At 34.0% G+C, this 20,007-nt stretch overlaps 2 protein-coding genes across 6 annotated transcripts in view; both read left to right on the forward strand.

Annotated features, from left to right (window-relative positions):
- LOC143259498 (uncharacterized) overlaps positions 1-14,877 on the forward strand; it is a 77,783-nt gene extending 62,906 nt beyond the window's left edge. Inside the window, exons 3-4 of the mRNA XM_076522032.1 lie at positions 13,772-14,029; positions 14,133-14,877. Coding sequence (XP_076378147.1) covers positions 13,772-13,934 — 163 coding nt within the window. The 3' untranslated portion in view covers positions 13,935-14,029; positions 14,133-14,877. The remainder of the gene's footprint in view (positions 1-13,771; positions 14,030-14,132) is intronic.
- Positions 1-20,007, forward strand: part of RhoGEF3 (Rho guanine nucleotide exchange factor 3) — a 384,940-nt gene that overhangs the window by 270,853 nt on the left and 94,080 nt on the right. The gene's annotated exons all lie outside the window — the stretch shown is intronic.

Consider the following 20,007-nt stretch of genomic DNA (forward strand, 5'->3'; position numbering starts at 1 on the left):
ATAATTAATAGAAAAATTTAAACACCTGAAATACTATGTCAAATAATATAATAATTTTCGTTACCACAACATAAATAACTATTTTCAATATTTGAACTTATCTATGGGACGTTAAATAAATCTTCAAATATTATTTCATACAAACAAGAGCATTTCAGTAATTATTTCCAATATTTTTTCAAATATTTTTATCCAAGTCTGAATGCAATTAAGATTCCGAAAGATCATTTTTATCTCAAGCAATTATAATGTCTTTTGAGATTATTTTGCATTATATCGTATGTACAAATAGTTATCGAGAAGCTACAATGTTTTCGAGAAACGATTTTGCAACTTTTTAGGAATATTTTCATAATTATTTACAATTTTATCTGGCGTTATTAAATATACTCGGATTTTATTTGACATGGTCATATTCATTGTGAATAGAATATTTATTACGTTATTTATTCCTTTAGCGCGAATATTATTATTAGGCTAAATGTTAAAATATATATTACTGATTAATAAAAAAAACAACATCGTAAATTACTTAACTGACTAATAATGAAATTCTTTGCGTTTAAAACGATCCCTTAAAGTAACACGAAACTGCACGTTCAAGTATACTTTGAAGTACACCTGTATGTAAAAATAATATGATAATTCAGTAATTGTTGACTTTTCTGATATAAAAAATTATATGCCTTTCTATATTCCACAATCTACCTTAATGTTGCAACTTCCTTTGACGTCAGCGTAATTAGTAGTTTCCTCGTACCATTTATGTACTTAAGAATCAATTTCACAATGTCTTTCTGCAATATCATATTTTTTTTAAATCGTTCCATAAAAATTCAAATGATAGAAAACTTTTTCAGTCGATGAACGTATTTTAATTTCCTCTTCATATTTTTATAAACACGGTTCCCATCACTTGTATTAGTGTACTTATTAGTTCTCAGATTCAATAAACATAGTTTATTAAATCGTGCTATTTGTGAATCTTTATGTAAAATAAAAATTTTCCAAGACGATTCTATATTTTGATAAAATGAAGATATGATGAGAATGATACTATTAGATTGCCCTTATTGTCTTCAAAATATTATATTTCAGCTACTCATATTTGCCATAAGTGCATAAAATCCGCCGTCTAATTATTACATTTTTCATACTGCATAAAGATCAGTAGTCTACTTATTATTACGAACTAAAAGTTAAAAACAATCCAAATTTCGATAACCTTAATAATAATGTCTAGACCACGAAAGAAACAACTGCTAACTTCAAGAAAAATTAGTTGGATCAAAAAGATAACAATTTGAATGCACCAAAGGACTCGCGTTTCTTCTGATCTCCACATTTTCTTGCAATTTACAAATGTCTGATAAATTCGCGAAAATCTTGTTCAGTTCGATAACAAGATTCGTCAGAAAACAAGGAGAAAAAGAATCGGATAAAAAAGATAAGAATTTCACATTTTCTAGTAATTTATAAATTTGAATATCTCGGAAATGCAGGAAGCTCCTGCCGCGTAGTCGAATAACAAGATCCAACGAAGAACAGGAGAAAAAACATCGGAGATGGAAGCAGTTTCGGTAAACAAGGGCGACCTGCGATTTTCTGGATCCGCGAAACCCTCGGAGGCTTCGTGGTATAGGAAAAAGGTCAGATGAAACAGTCCGTGGGTGAAAACGGGATTGCAGAGGGGCAGGAACAAAGTGCACGGGACGGAGAAGCTCTGATTTGCCCTCCGGCGTGTAGACAAGAACGCTCGAAACAGTCGTCCCCCGTTTCTGATATTAAACTATCCCGGAAATTCGCGCGACCGAATTAATGGGAATGAAAATGCGGAGGAGACCCGGCGAAACTCGAGTTGATCTCAGGATAGCCGAGCAGCCTAGCCACTTTTCTCTCGGCGCCATTTTCAACTTGTTTCCCTCCTGTCTTTCCACGGACGGAAAATGGCTTTCTAAATACAGTATCGCGCTCCGGGTAGCCTTACTCAGTATTGCCGGTTTTCGACGATTTGTTGATGCTTGCACTGTTCTCATTTCATACGAAAAAATAATACAGTAAATTCTCCCTAATTTTCCTTCAGCTTGCGAACAAAAATGAACAATTTGGAAAGAGGAGATACGATTATTCGAGCCTTGCGACCCATTTTTATAGTTGCTGATTGTCAGCAATTATTATTAAGATTATTCCAACCTCGCATCTCATTTTTACAATTGCTAACAATCGGCAACTATAAAAATGGATCGCAAATTGCCCATTTTTGTTTACAAGCTGACGGAAAATTAGGGAGAATTTTTTGTACTATCTTCGCAAAGCATCGTTCAGTTCTTCTCAACATGCTTCTACGTGATCTTCATTTAGGCAAATTATATTGTCATTACAGTGCATGTTAATGTAGATATGAATATCACTCGAAGATCACAGAAATTCTAATGAAACTAATTCTTTCCTTCCTGCAATGTTTACATTCATTTGTCGAATACGTAATCTTGTTTCATAGAGAAATTAGATACATTTAGCTAACGAAAAGGTACACTGGGAAAATTCTCGTTTGCAACAGAATTAAAACGAGAAAATTGAATTCTTGCTTCAAGAGGAAATATTTACCTGTTACATTGAATAAATAAATTTCGTGGACACTTTCGTTCAAATCGAGAAACGATTCTCTATATACTCTATGGAATTTTAGAAGGAAACCATCGTGTCCCATAATTTCTCTTTGGAAATTGTGAGATTCCTAAGGTTTTTGTTATTTATCTTACCGATGTAAGATATCTTACATCTTTGTCTTGCGTCAGCAAGATAAATAGTAAGATAAAATATGTAATAACACACAAGTAAGATAAAAGTTACGTCGGTCATAATTAATCGAACGAAAAATCAAAAACAGGTTTAAACAACTCGCGTGAACGAATGAATTCGCAAGCGCTGTAATTGCTTCCATTTGTTTCAAACCGTTCGATTTGTTCGTCCGAGTACGCAACTAGAATAATCGTACCCTAACTCGCAACGTAATCGAGACGAGAGGGAGAGAGAGAGAGAGAGAGAGAGAGAGAGAGAGAGAAAGTCTCGATCGAAACAGCCAGCCGAGGTCTAAACTAATCGAATCGTTAACGTTGAACTTCTTTAACGCAGTTACCGAAGAAGTTCTCTACCGAAGAATGTCGCCAAAGGGAACTCGAAATGCGAGAGAAAACTTTGCGCGAGGTTGGATTTCTCGTTATCGTACTTTTTAATTGAAACCGAGTTGTAATATTTCCTCGGCATTTCTTCCGTGTTATTTATCTTGACCGACTCAATTAGAAATTGAAGTTGCCGGTCGCAGTTCTCGTTTCTTGATGATTCTTCGACCTGTCATTACTGGACTGCGGAACTTTATAACGTTTTCGTAGAGTATCGAGTTGTCCAGACACATAACTGTAGTTCGTTCTATTCTTGTGTGGACGTAGGACGTTGTTGGACATCGATTTTTATCAGAAATACGCTCGTTTTAATTGAGAGAAAGAGAGAGAGAGAGAGAGAGAGAGAGAGAGAGAGAGAGAGAGAGAGAGAGAGAGAGAGAGTTATATTATATTATATTATATTATATTATATTATATTATATTATATTATATTATATTATATTATATTATATTACATTACATTATATTATATTATATTATATTATATTATATTATATTATATTATATTATATTATATTATATTATATTATATTATATTATATTATATTATATTATATTATATTATATTATATTATATTATATATTATTGTATAATAATATATTATATATATATAGTTAATACAACATCGTTGCAAAGGAATTCCTTTGTTTTTTCGTGAGCTTCCAACTGAATGGCAAAACTGAACACACATTTCATACAATCTAGTGAAAGGAAACGTGTTTGGACGTGTCAATACATATTTTTCAGTTTACTCTCACTTCTACTTGATAATTATAATTAGACTGCGGATCTTTATGCAAAATAAAAAAAGGTCCGCATCAATTGAAGGACGTAGGAGACAGGTTGAATATTTTTTCTTTCTTAAATAATTTTAATGAGTTGAAATTAATTCGAAAAAAAATCGATTCATTCAATTAATCTCTTTATTAGTATTTTATATTTCACCTATCTATTTTTGCCATAAATTCATAAGAACCACAACCTAGTAATAATAAAATCAAGCATATAATATAATAAAATTCATTTGATTTCATATTTAGTTAATAATAATTGAGGTTATTTATCAAGTTACTGGACATGATTTAACATGTTCGCTATCAGAGTCATTAGCGTACATAGTCATATTTATTGCATCTTATATTATATTACAATTTTAAATAATTATATTCATAAAATACAAAATCGTTAGTAATGTACAAAATTAATAACGTAAAAATTCTTTTTAAAAATAACACAGCAATTACTAGCTTGAGGCGAAATGCATCGACATTCTTCAACACTTTCGATGCTTTGCCATTGATTTTAATCATAGATGCATAAAGTCCAGTCTATTGATAGCAAGTTCGTCTGGCCGCCTCGAAAGCGAGTAGAAATCTTTGGAAGTTAGCGAACACGTACCGCACAATTCGTTCCGGAGCGTTCGAAGACGAAACTCGACGTCGAGGACCGTCGAATCCGCCTGAAACGTTTCGTCCGCGCGACTTCCTGATAACGGCGACGGTGCCATTTCCCTCTTACGACGAATTAGCCATGCAAATGCAATTCGAACTGCGCCAGTCAACGCACTCGCGCTGCCTCCGAGTTATCGCGGCCGTAGTTATGGCAAAGTAAACTCACGCGAATGTGCGTGGGCCGGGGTTTTGTTTCGTCTTGGCGACGGAACCATTCGCGCTCGCGTGAAAAAACCGATCGCGGAAACGCGTCGACGTTTATGAAAGCTGAACGGATAGCCTCTGGAACGCAGTGGAACCGGCACAACAATTCTCTGATTGACGCGACAATCGCCGCACGAAATCTCGTGCCCGGTCATTTACAGTGGTGTGCATAATTGTAGACCGAAAGCAACTTTTACACTTTTACTGACATTTAAACGAAAACTTAACGCAACAACATTATTTGTACATTTTTATTTTATATCATTTCTGATATAGAAATATGCAAATTTTGTTAAAATTTTGTTTAAACATCACTAATAATGTAAAAGTTACTTTTAGTCTATAATTATGCACGCCACTGCGTCTCTGCGAAAAACCATTTTTATGGAGAAGCTTCCATTTTTATTATTTATTAACGATCGTCAAAAAGATGTCTAATTTTTTTTAAGATACTTGACGTCGTAATTGAAACGTTACTCGTGCAAAATAAAAACTCTCTGCTTTAATTATAATATAAGACAATTAAGTATAATTTCTTTCTGCCGTTAGTAATTTCATTAATTAATAATCAATGATCCTAAATTCTTGTAATTTCGCTGCTGTTTTAAAATCTTTTTAAAAAAGGGATTAATTTGCTTGACTATAGCTAAAAATTGTTTTAAAAAATCGCAATTGGTTGGGACAACGAAAGAATGTTTATTTTATATTTTTTTATCTGAGGGTATATTAAAAATTATAAAAATGCGTTTATAGATCTGAGCAACTTACATGTATACCAAAAATTTCATTATTTTCTAATTTTTGTATCATCCTATCTAATTGCAATTTTTGAAAACTACCCCCTCCCCCCAAGATCCCAAAACAATTTAGAAATTATAAAGTTTACAAAAATGTTATTTCGTTTTAAAAGGACTTCTTATCGTATTTGTTCCTGAAAAAATGTCTCTCGTTTAGTTTCGCCTGGAACCTTGCACCCATGCAGTCGTTTTATGGTCAAGGGCGCCTCAGGGCAATTCGCAATCGATTCGCTTATCATCCGCTATGTTACAGAACAGGTAAAAGCACAGGCGCCACTCCACGCGAGAAATTAAAGCGACCTCGCGACGCAGAAACTATATTACCGTTGATTGCTTTGTGACGCAATAAATGTCACAAATTTCGACCTTGATATTTAAATGTTACAAAAGGTCCGACCGTTTCGCGAATTGCGCACGTTCGTTACGTAAATGCACTGCAAAAGCGACTACATAAAATAAATTGCTTTTTTATCATTTCTCGTCAGAAATGTACGGTTGTACAGTCTGTTCCACCTAAAACAGGTTATATTCTTATTTAGTTCCTTAGCTACATTCTACATACATATATCTAACATAATCTTGTTCAATTATAGCTAGATATGATAATTACGTGTCTTGGCATATTTTTGTTATTTTTCTTCAAAAAAATGTACACTGCGTTCCACCTAATGAAACGTTCGCTAATTTTCTTTTTTAGTTCTTCGACTACATTTCTACGTACGTGTATCTACATAATCTTGTTCAATTATAGCTGGACAAGATAATTACGTGTCTTGGAATCGTTTCGTTATTTTTCTTCGGAAATGCACATTGCATTCCACCTAATAAAACGTTCACTAATTATCTTTTTTAGTTTCTTGACTACGCTTCCACATATGTATACAGTAAATTCTCTCTAATTGTCGCTTAAATTGTACACAGAAGTGGACAATTTGGGAAGAGGAGATACGATTATTCGAGCCTTGTGGCTCGTTTTTATAGTCAATAACTATATTTTTATTTTCTAGTCAATAACTATAATAACGGGCCGCAAGGCTCGAATAATCGCATCTCCTCTTCCCAAATGATCTATTTTTGTGCACAATCTGAGCGTCAATTAGGGAGAATTTACTGTATCTACATAATCTTGTGTTATTATAGCTGTATTATATGTATAATTATGTGTATATTATATTATATATATACTATATATATAATATATTATTATTATATATAATATATATTATTATATATATTATATATATAACATATTATTATTATATATAATATATATTATTATATATATATTATATATATAATATATTATTATTATATATATTATATTACATGTATATATGTATAATTATGTATAATTATGTATGTCGAGAAAAAGTTGCAACAAATCGAAGTATCTGCGCTTGAATTGTGTGACGGCTAGAAGAGAAGTTGGAAAGAAACGCCACCGTCTTTTCTGCATGCAACAATGACACTGGAAAGTTCATTACCGTCCAGAGGTTGGAGGTAAATCGAGCGATTCGTTTGGGGAATTTCGATAACGGCTGTTCCCCGATCGCGGCGCGATGGTATCGATTCGGGCTATCTAACAAGGTCACTGAACCTCCTTGACCATTATGGAGGATGTTACGTATCGATTCCTGTTCCCCGTTCGCCCCTATAGACGAATATTATCGTAGGCCGAGGATCGATATTCCAGTCTGCTCTGAAAAATATTATTACAATCGTTTGGATCCAATTAAATCGAAAATATTTCGTAGCCGAAATAGAATTACGTGAACACAAAAATGGTCAACGATTGTTCGCATTATTATTCAAATAATTTTACAATCTCTATTCGAATAACTTATTTGAATAAAGAATTATGCGAATAATGTATACCAATAAAGAATTATACGAATAATTCATCTAAATAAAGAATTATTCGAATAGTTTATTCAAATAAAGAATTATGCAAATAATTCATTAAAATATAGGATTATGCGAATAATTCATTAAAATAAAGAATTATGCGAATAATTTACTCGAATAGAGAATTAATCGAATAACTTATTTGAATAAAGAATTATGCAAATAATCTATACCACTAAAGAATTATGCGAATAATTCATCTAAATAAAGAATTATTCGAATAGTTTATTCGAATAAAGAATTATGCAAATAATTCATTCAAATATAGAATTATGCGAATAATTCATTCAAATAAAAAATTATGCGAATAATTTACTCGAATGGAGAATTAATCGAAGAATTTATTCGAATAAAGAATTATGCGAATAATTTATACGAATAAGGAATTGCCCGAATAAATATAGATAGAATAATGGACGACGGATAACGAATATTCTTTATCCGAATAAAATATTCGACTAAATAGAATAATCTATTACGAATAACGAATACTGAATGATCGTTATTCGAATGAGATATTCGACTAAAAGGAATTCATTCGGACAATTATTCATTCGAAACGGTTCGAACAAAATGCCCAGCTCCGGAATTGATGGATGCCCAAGAAAGAGCATTCCTGTATCTCATAATCACTCAATCTAATCAAACCCGGATTCGCTCCTGCAACTTTTGTTTGGCCACGTTTTTTTGCTGGTCGCGAAACAGGGTTCGACCGCGATGATTAAAAGTTAACGATGCAGAAAGATCGCGACGTGGTTGCCGGCCACGGACACAATCAACAGAGTGTTCCGTAAATATTCCGGGCCGCTTATTAAGCATCATTAAATTTTCTAAATTGTAGCCGGCGCTCGGTAACGACCCCGCGAGGAGTAATACAAGCCAGGGCCGTATACGGAGTCGCGGGGCTGTGGTTAAGAACCTGCAAAAATGCTCTCAACTGTTTCGCGAGACGCTCGGAATGGTAGTCGACCGCGTTTTTGGCGCACCGTGTCACTCGCATAATCGTCGCCGGGCTCTCGCGTGCACTGCACACGCCCGAATCAATCGCTGTTGTTCCGTTCCGGCACGGTTTCGTTTGGCCGCGCGGAATCATTTTAATTGGTCGGCTGATTTCCATTCGGAAGGCGCGCCGTTAAATTACCGAATCCGTCCGATCAGGATGCGAATAATTATTATAATAATACCAGGTAATAGAAGGTCGAAATGAAACGACCATGTTTCTGCGACTGTCCCGATTTCTCGAATTTCGTCGCTCATCGCGCGATGATTATTATAATCAGATTTTTAGGTGAAATAAAAATGTAATAATGTAATATAATCGAATGCAATTGTTGGCCATGAGTAGAGTCACTAAATAATCAAGTAATTGTGACTAATGAATAACTCAAATCAGCAAAGCAATTATAATCGTTGGTCATGATTAATCTAGTAATCATTATGCGTGTAATAATTATTTTTTATTATGATTAACTGAAAAAATTATGGTATTATGGTCATCAATAATAATTCTGAATAGGTTTTACAAAATCTTGCGTGACTCAAGAAAAGATAAATTGATTATTTGTCTGCGATTATAGATTATTTTTTAATAATATACTAGACTACAGATGTTAATTAATGATACCAAATGTCATCATGATTATTAGACTGCGAGTCTTTATGCAAAATAAAAGTGTTATTCAGTAATTGTTTAAAACAAGGATTGATTGGCAATGTATTTCTTCGTTTAATAGTTTCATTCGATTGAAAATAATGTAACAATATGCTTTAATTCTTCTAATGTTTTCATTATTCTGTATTTCTCTTATCAATTTTTACAGTAAATGGATAAAGATCCGCAAACTAATGATTATTGATATATGATAAGGAAACTATTAAAAAAAATGTAAGAACGATCTTATATTCTGATTAATTTATTGAAATCATCTAAAACAGAAATGCATGTCTATCTAACTTATGTTTCTTAGAATTGATTAAAAAAATGTTTAGTTTATTTTTAGTTTATATCCGCCGTACAATAATAATTTAATCCATTACTTTCTAACGCCATGCTATCAAATATCAATAAAAATGTATTTCCCCTTTTAATAATTTCAATATATTGGAAGAAGTATAGCAATGTTCTTCATTTTTTCTCTAGTGTCTTCAATGTTGTCTTTTTCATCTACATATTTTTGCAATAGATGCATAAAATATGCACAACCTCTATAATTAACTAGATTGCATTTTGATCCCATTTCTACAATGATTGTCTAGCTGATGAAGAATTTTGATGACATACAATCTGAATATGGAAATTTGCACGAAGATCAGCTGTCTATGAATAACTTACCAGAAAGGTCATCGCGGGCTAGTATTACGTGAAGTATATTACGAGAAACACTTTTTAGAGATTGTGCGCGGTTTACCTTGCTTTTTTTCGAAAAGTGTAAATTTATTACGTTCCTTGCTAACAGGGATGTCTCTGCGTTCGTACAACACTTTCTTTATTACACGATAAACTTTATCGCGGCTGTTTTAAATATTGGTCAACGGGATTTGAGACTGTAAAACTTTTATGGGACGAGTTAGATAGCAAGATGACAACTGCACTTCTTACAAGAACGAAGAATGCGAGAAAAAGAAGACAAGTGATTATTCAAACAGCTAAAAAAATATATTAACGAGAGAGCATCGGTAAATTTGATCGATTTTTTCAAACAATGATTGAAGTTACATTAATAAGCTATTCGCGGAAAAGTTATTACATAACAATTTCTATTTTTATAATTTGTGATTTATATTTATATTTATGTTTTATATTTATATTTATATTTTTATCATTTTCGTTCTATTATCAATTTGAATATATACTAATTAATTACAGTAACGAAAGAAACGAGAAATATCTGCCGATTGAGGGTGCGGGTAACGGCGACGATTCTTTCAGAAGTATACAGATGTCGCTCGTATGTCGGATGAAGTCAATATTTCGTGCTAAATAGAACTTGACTTGTTGCTAAAGAAAATATTAAAAATAACTATCTTCACAGTATAAGATCATAAACGAGATTACAAAATATCCATGATTTTTAGTTATTTCTGTATCGAATCTAGGATTGAAGAATGCATTTTCGAAAGAGTTGATTTTAGACACTGAATGGCTAAATTAATCATTTTTGTTAGAAATTAGTGCAGTGTCATCATTTCTCTATAATTTTAATATTAAATAATTTAATATATTTAATAAATTTAATATTAAAGAATAGTGCGTCAATTAAATCTGCACCGATGTTTTATTACTTTGCAATAAATATTCGACAATTTTATAAATTCGCTTCAAATTTGGAACACATAATCTTACATCGTAATTACCAGATTATGTTCAAAATCAAACTTTAACATGTCTAGTTTTACTGCTCGAAGCATCGATATTCATCGTTCGAATAATTTTGGTGTTTTCAAAAAGAATTCTACAGATTATACAATTTCATCAACACGTTCACTGCCACGTTAAATCTGTTTAACACAACTTTAACATCGTGCTACAAGCTTCATTTATATTGCAGTCGATTATGCATATATAATTTGTTACAATTTACAAGGTACAACTCATCAAATTTGCAGCGCGATTCAACGCAAAATTTGCACTTACTAATTTGGAAATATGCAATATTTATTGAAACAATAACTGGCTCCGGTTAAGGGCTAATACTTTCACGACCCCGCCAAAAACCTCAAAAATTTCATAAAACTGAAGTATTTTATTCGATTAAATTAAAATTGCAAAGCCAACTTATGGGGCATTAATTATTTCTTCAACATTCATACCTCTTGCAAATCTTAATAAAATTAAGACTAATTGTTAAGCTAATCTTAAAACTAACTTTTAGAAATTAAATTTTAAATAATTCTGTCACCCATATATGGCTGATGCGGCAGTCAAAGTGTTAACATAGCTTAATTATAAACAGTGTTTCATAAATAAACTGCGAATTTTATGCATTTATAGGAAAAATGTGTAGGTGGAATATAAATTTGTGAAGACTTCAAATAATTTATTGACATAATTAAATGAAGAAATACATTTCTATCTAACTTCTGTTTTACACAGTTAACATCGAAACTTTTTATTTTGCTTAAAGATCTACAGTCTATTTATAAAGGAACAAAAAGTGTTCAATGAATTGCGATGAACCCCAGGTCAAGACTGATTGACAATAAAAAAAAAAAGTAAGCAGAGCGAGGGCCACGCGTTGCTAAGTTAAAACTGGGAGATTTCCTCATTCGGTCATCAGGCGACTTAACCCCCTAACGTACCATTTTCTTCACAGTTAGTGCGAATTGAAATTCTTCGATTGCAATAATTTCTTAGAAGGGGAAGAAAATTGATGTTTACTACGTGCCTAAATTTACTTGAATGCTTAAATATTGATAACAAGAGATTAGAATTTTATTCCAATTTCAGTGGAACAGAATATCATCTATACTTAATAAATTGTTACTAGAAATTTTCATCACGAGTCGGACACGTCAAAGTACAGCAAGGGATTAATTTAACCCCTTAGATTACAATGTCGCGTCAGAGACGTGGTAAGTCGACCGGGCCAAACATAAACAAGTCGTATCAGAGACGTGATATGCTGACCGGATCAAACATCAACAAGACGTGTCAGAGACGGTTACATTTGGCCGTGCTAAATGTAAATAAAACGTTTCAAAGACGTTGTATAGCTGATCGGCCTACACACGCGACATTCACTCAGAAATTAATACAAAAATGTTATTAATATATTATCCACTTTGGGACAATAAATTATATATATATATATATATATATATATATATATATATATATATATGGTACAGTTAACTTTACGCTGCCAGATGTCTGGGAAATAATTACGTTCAATTGATTAATGGACAAAAAAGATTTATTGTCCCAAAGTGGATAATATATTAATAACATTTTTGTATATGGTACAATTAACTTTATATATATATATAAAAATCATAAGACGTCTGCGATTTGCACAATAGACCGATCTTGTTGTTCATGGCACGCGCTATTGGAAATTAAATCGAAAAGCAAGGGGTTAAAACGGGGAGATCTCCCCATCCGGTTGGCTAATATTCCTCTATAATATAATATTATATTATATATCTCTAATAATAATATATCTCTAATAATATAATATTATATATCTCTAATATAATATATTCCTCTGTGGACTGCCGGTGATTTCATCGCCGATTTCACCATCGAACAAATATTTCCCTGCGCGGGTTCCACGGTTATCGATATCGCCGCGACGAGGATCGCTACCGGCGTGGCCTCTCGTCAGCACGATGAAGTCACAAAGGTTATTCGCGCGAAATCAAAAAGGAAGCTCGAGCGAGGACGCGTTTTACGGTCCATCGGTCGCCACTCTATCGATCTCATCTGGGATCACCTTGCGACCGTATAAAATTCCGCGGCGCAGCGGCAGGTGGTGAACGTTAAAAAGAGCTGCTGGTGGCTCTCGGGGGGGAAAAAATCGTCGACGGTACCGCGAAATAATAAGGCGAGGAGAGTGGCCAGGATGCAGAGGGAGGAGCGGATCCTGGATAGTCCGGGAGTAGGCGCAGGTACGAGCAGATGTTTCTACCGGCACGCGACAGCTGTGCGCCACGGTTCCTCCTTCGTTTAGGCGATTTGATATCTTCCAGCAAAATAGAAACCTGGCCCAGATCCTCGAGGACGGCCCTTTCGTTTCTCAACCGACAGATTCGCTTCGAAATCCACGAAAGAAAATAACAATTTAATGCGTCAAACAACAAAAGTCCGCATCGAGATCAGAAGAACTTAAGAATATTGTTACATTATTTTCAACTGGTTACAATTATTAACCAGTTAGCTGCTTTTCTTTCAAATTAAAGTGGAAGAATCGAGCTTTATTCGGCTGCAGACTGCATCTCCGAAAAAATCCGTACGCAATTGTATTTCGTCAATTTTCAATCTTTTCGTCAACTTGGCAGTTTTCGATATGACAAACATGGTCTCGCATTTAAAGGGTTACAGTGGTGAGGGTGCATCAAATTTAAAATCCAGGTACATTGTCTCAAAGTAGAGGTTTCAAGCTTTAATTTAAAAAAAGGGTCATCATTCTACGATGATTTTTCGCGGAGTTATCGCCAGTCAAAGTTGGCCAATATTTATCCAATATTTTTCTATGCTGTAATTCTTTTTAGCAGTGTATTGTACGTTTTTAGTCCGAGGGTACAGAAATTGGGACATCTATCCCGTTCAAGGCCGAGGAAGCAGAAACAAAAGAAATTGCGTTTGCCTCGATCACTGTCGTTGTTTCACTGGTTCGGTTCGATTCGCAACGGAGCACGCCGCACGGGCAAAACAGTTCTGCTGAATCCGGATTGAAGGGATTTATGGAATTCCAGGCTGCATGCTCGTCACGTGTCGCGGCACCATATTCCCGGCGATGAGAGCCACTGACGTGCAACGCAGCTATTTGCGTGTGTATAGAAATAGTAGATCCACCCACGTCTAGACCGGCGGCACACGACTCGCGTGCCACGTATTTCCTTTCGAAGAATAAAAGGCACCCTCTTTCCGCAGAGTCGTTCATCCTTCCCCGGCCTGGAAACCGGTCCAGATGCAGCGGATTTAAGTGGCATACCCCAGCTGCCGCTCTATGTGCTCCACCGGCAGACACATTTCCTTCCGCAAATAATGCACAATAAGAGCCAACGCTTCGTGGATTTTTGCATTCGGCACCCGGAACCGAACGCCGCGGTCTCGATAAGGACGAACGTGTTAACATTTCATCTATTCGAAAACGTATAAACACTTTTAGTGCCGGTCAAAAGTGTAATAATTACAAAATTCGTAACGGAGCATATCAAGGAGTAAGATTAAAGAAATCAACTTTTATCGAATGTAGCTGGAAACAGTTGATGACAAAGGTTAAGAAAGATGTTGCATAGATACTACCTTTTTAACATCGAATAAAAATTTGTATTGTGTCAACGACAATATTAGTTTTCTTTTTTTATAATATATAATAATTATTTTTTATAATAAAATAATTATTTTATTTTTATTTACTTTCTATTTTTTTTTACATTTCTAAAAATTTGTATTATTTTCCTTATTTGTCGTATGCATAAACTAGCATTTTTCATTCCACACAATATTTATAATTGTTTATACTGCTTTATTATTACATCGTTTATGATCATTCTTTATTTCTATTTTGGACAACTTATTTGTTTTACGTGACCTGTTAATTACAAAAGTGGTTTAAGATTAAGTTCGTCATATTGAATTTTATATCATAATTATACACATAATTATAACCAAGTATCGGGTAATTAATTGATTTCCATAAAAAATAAGTTATGAACAATGCTTATATCAATAGTGTTCGATGTTCCACTTTGAATTTTGCATTTTTGATATAACAAAAAAAGGCATGTTCTAATTCAGCAACCCCCAAAATGTACAACTAATAATCCAGGATGAGTACCTTAAAATAATAATGATAACAAAATCATAAATGATCCTAAACATACTCAATCGTATCTTTAACAAAAAGATCTGTCGCCCGACTACTAATAGGATTTTTAATTATTATACTATATCCTAATCATAAATATCTTTGTTTGCATGATAATCTCAAACGAAATGATTTATGTTACTGGACTGACTTATTGGTAGTCGACTGAAGTTGCTATTGCGATCGAATATATTTTTAAGAAATTCTCAATTGTGAATTGTACATAAATATATTTATTATAGAATTTATTATTTATCATTAGATAATATAAATTGTCTGCATCAATTACAAAAAAAACAACAGAAACTAAATAGCAAATTCGTTCTTTACGTAATAATTTTAACTGATCAAGAATCGTACATTGACATATATTTTTTAATTTTTTTAATCTTCTTACCATTTGAAATTGCAACTACTCAATTTTATCACAAACGCATAAAATTCGCAGTCTCTTTATCATGCTCGGAGATCGATGCTGCAAAAGTCACTTGAAATTTCAATAGAGCACATCGAGTCAACGGCATAAGTCCATCGTACTTTGGTAATCTCTGTTTTCACTGAGACCGGCCTGTTACAAAGTCCTGCAGTCGAGATTAGAAGCTGCTGGAGACTTTATCCTAGTTATGCCAGTATCCTCACATTCGACCTCGTTCCCGACTCATGGTTAGTTTCGGGCTGTTTCAGGCAATTCATCCGAATTAACCTTGTCCTTTCCTATTAGATTACACGTGTTTATCTCGAGCTATGATTACTGAAAACACGTAGGAAATTCTACGAAGTATGGTTAGAGCGAATTATGCTAGCTTTTTATAAGGTCTCTTTCAAACTGGGATTCTTCTGATGAAACGTTATTGCATTATGAGTTACGATGAGGACAGTGGAAGCAGAGTTTTTGGAAGCGAAAGCTTTAGTTCGAGTTTGAATAGGACTCGTAAAACATACTTGTGAAACATATACACATAATAAATATATAAATAAAAATAATATAATAAATATAAATAATTCATTGATATTAGACAAATTCTCAATCTGAATATTTATAATATTTATATCTATCTATATTGTCTACTATCTTATATCTATCTATCTATATATTTATATCTATTATATTTATAATATTTGTATCTATTACATTTATAATATTTATATCTTAAAAACTGAATATTGTATTAATTGTTTAATTGTAACGAATATATCGAAATTCGTTATACAAAATCACTGTATCAGTTATTATACAGTTTTACGCATTGTTGCATAAAACCTTCAAATAACCATAAAATTATGTTCTGTTCATCTGTAAGATTGCGTAACACCGGTGGCACAGAAAAAAAATCAACAAGTAGGCGTCGTCCTCGAAGAAACAAATTGAAACATATTTTTATACATATGTATATGATAAAAATCAGAAGATCAAATACGAAATCAATAAAAACATTTGAAGAATTTCAAAATAGTGTTGCATCATTTCCATCTCATAAAGGTGATTAAAGAACGAAATCAATGACTAGTACAGGCAAGATTTATTTCACAGAAAAGTCTGCAATTTAATTTCCTTCTAAATAATAAATTCGAAAGAACTCGTTGATGTTTCAGGCAAGAGATTATACGTAAAAGATCAGATTTCTTTATGAAAGCAACACACATAATTTATTATCCTAGAAGTAAGTTATAACGCATAAAAAGTAGGTTAAATATATAAAACATAAAAGAAGGTCTATTCAACACTTGTTACATTCCGTTACACGAAATACAGTAAATTTTCCCTAATTGTCGCTCAGATTGTACAGAAAAATGAACAATTTGGGAAGATATGATTATTTATATCATTATATCATTTATATTTTTATAAATACTGATTGTCGTTTTGATAAAAACGAGCCGCAAGGCTCGAATAATCGTATCTGCTCTTCCGAAATTTTGTTGCAAATTTTTGTCCACAATCCGAGCGTCAATTAGCCAGAATTTACCTTAATTTTATAGATTCTAGACGAGATTAGCTTGCGAACAATTTTCTTTAACAATTCGTAACTGTCGATTTCCGTGCTTGGAACATCTGTTGGAAACCTGCCAGTAGATGAAGTGTTAAGATAGATCTGCAGATCGTTGCGAGCACTATCGACGCTCGCGTGCCCTTTTGTTCTCTGCCTGATTTGGCACTTCGCGGACTCGCCAGGTCCCGAGCCAAATCTTCAAACGAGAGGACAGCACACATTCATACGGTTTCCGAGATTGAGAGCCACTCGAGCATGATCCGACCATAAACGCTCGATCTCCTCGCAGACATCCGCTTACGGTTCTTCTAATGAGGGAGGGCACGCGCGCCATATGTTTCCGAGGAGCGGACCTCACCCTCTCGTTTCTGTCGCCCTCCGGACTCGGAAAAAGTCGCACGAGCGCGGCATTTAGCAGTCCCTTCCTACGAAAGACTTTGTCGCGCGTGTAATGTACTAGCGCCGAGTAAATACCATCGCCCTCGTTTCCGTGTTTTGGTTGGTTTGCCGGCGATACTCGAGAGATTTACAATCCCCGGCTCTTTCGAGGGCAATCGAGGCAGGGAATAGTCTTCGTTGCTTCACGCTCCTCGCACCTCCGTAGAACAAAGATTGTACAATTTCTATGAAACTTATACGATTTATACGCGAGCCGTACGATGTGTATAACGTTTATGCGTTTTGTATGAAACGTTTGCAATGTATATAAAGCTCGTAGAATTTGTGTGAAACTTGTAGAATTTATTCGAAACTTGTACGATTTATATAAAACTTATAAAACCCCGATAAAAAAGGAAATCCACATAAATTTAAAATAGAAAAAATTAAAACAATTGATTTCAAAGGATATAAATAAAAATAAAGTGAAACGTGTAGAATCTATATAAAACTTATACAATTTATATGAAACTTAAAGAATTTATATAAAACCTATAAAATATATATGAAACTTAAAGAATTTATATAAAACCTATAAAATTGATATAAAAGAAGTATAGAGTTTATATGAAATGTACAGAATTTATTTGAAACTGAAAGAATTTATATAAAATTTATACAATTTATATGAAACTTAGAGAATTAATATGAAACTTATAGAGTTTATATACAACACTTGTACAATTCAGATAAAAGTTATCCACATAATTTGTATGAAACTTGTAGAATTTATATAAAACTTGTAGAATTTATATAAAACTTGTACAATTCATATGAAACTTATACAATTTATACACAACTTACATAAAACACAAATTTACATAAAACCTACACAATTTATAATACTTGTATAATTCATAAACATTTTGTACAATTTACACAAAACATACTTACACAAACTTATATAAAACTGATCTAAATTATAAAACTTTTGCAATTTATATAGAAGTGTATATAAATTACATAAAATTGTCGTAAAAAAACTAACACGTCGACGGCTCTAACACTGTTCGCAAATAATTAATTATCATATTAATTTTAATTATCGTTAATATTTAATTATTACTTAATATTTAATTATTTAATTATATATTATTTAGTTAATCGTCGCGTTACGTTTTAATAAGTAGACAAATAAACAAATAAAACATATGCATACGGAAGAGTTCTCGGAAATCATCTCGAGTGCAATTGAAAAACGGCTTATCATACGTACACCAATCTGAGAAAATTCCGCAGCGAACAAGTGGGGCTCGAAAGTACAACTTCCCGAATGCACTCGGCAGATGCAGCGAACACAACCCGCCACGCCGTGGTGAAAGAGACGTTCAAGCGGACAGAGCGGGGCGAAAAGCTGCGAACCTGGCCGTTCCTGAAACAAAGCCGGAGTTTCGCGTGTGCGAAATATTTCGGTGTGCATCGTGCATAGTTCGCGGAGTTGAAACGATCGTTTATAACCCGCGAGAAGCTTTCCTCTGGTCGGGCCGCGGCTCGCCAAGCTCTCGACATTAAATTAATTACACCGCGACAAGCGATAATTCGCCGGAGCGGCCCGACGCGCGCGGCGAGGTGAGGCGAGACGAGGCGGTGGTGCACGGATTCGAGAAAAATGGCGGGCCTGCATTGTTGCATATTCACGATGCGACGGTTGCGTGCAGGCATGTCGTTCTGGGCGGCAGCTGCTGTCCAACTACCGACAGCGTCGTCCCTGGACCGGTTTTCTGTTCGTGCTCGGACACCGGCAACTTTTCGTACGAGTGCCGCGTTTATCAGTTACCGAGATTTATGGTAATTTGATGGTGCTTCTGCTTCGGGGGAGTTCCGTGTCGCCGTCGCCTCGTCAGACGAAATTTCCCGGCCGACGAGCACGTTGCGATTCGGTTTCCATCACGGCGAAGCTTCCTTTGAATGGACGCGCACAGTTTAACAGCTTTGCTGCTTTGTCCTGTACCGGGTGGTCTGTGGAATTTTCGCCGTCGCTCAGCCTTCAACTGCAATCTGGGACTAATTTAAGTGGACACCTTTCGAAACGTGTCGTGGATTGCGTTTTAGACATTCGCGCGCCAGTTATATCGAAGGCATTGCTTTTATTTGGATATCTTTTATTTATTACTTTCACGATACTTTGTACGCTCAGCTCGTTCATGTATCGATTTAATTACGTTTTATATTTTATCCTGTTCATTTATATTAATAAAGTGTAGTATATAATAATCACATATCAGGTCATTTATCAAATAACTATTTACGGGTGCACATGCAATTTGTTGTAAATCTTTTGATCTTAAATCAATAGACTTTTATTAACAGTTTTATTCGGTCCATTTTTGTACATATGAACTCCATTTTGAATGCTCATTTTCCGCACACGTACTTGTTACATTTAATACAAATATTGATTTCTGTTCCTTGTAAAGCATTCAGAATATTTTTATTTTACATAAAGGTCTACCATTCCTCCTTTAATTTTCGTGGCAAATAAATAAATGTTGAATTTGCATGTAAC

The sequence above is a fragment of the Megalopta genalis genome, chromosome 5 (genome assembly GCF_051020955.1).
Source record: "Megalopta genalis isolate 19385.01 chromosome 5, iyMegGena1_principal, whole genome shotgun sequence".
In the NCBI taxonomy this organism is placed as follows: domain Eukaryota; kingdom Metazoa; phylum Arthropoda; class Insecta; order Hymenoptera; family Halictidae; genus Megalopta; species Megalopta genalis.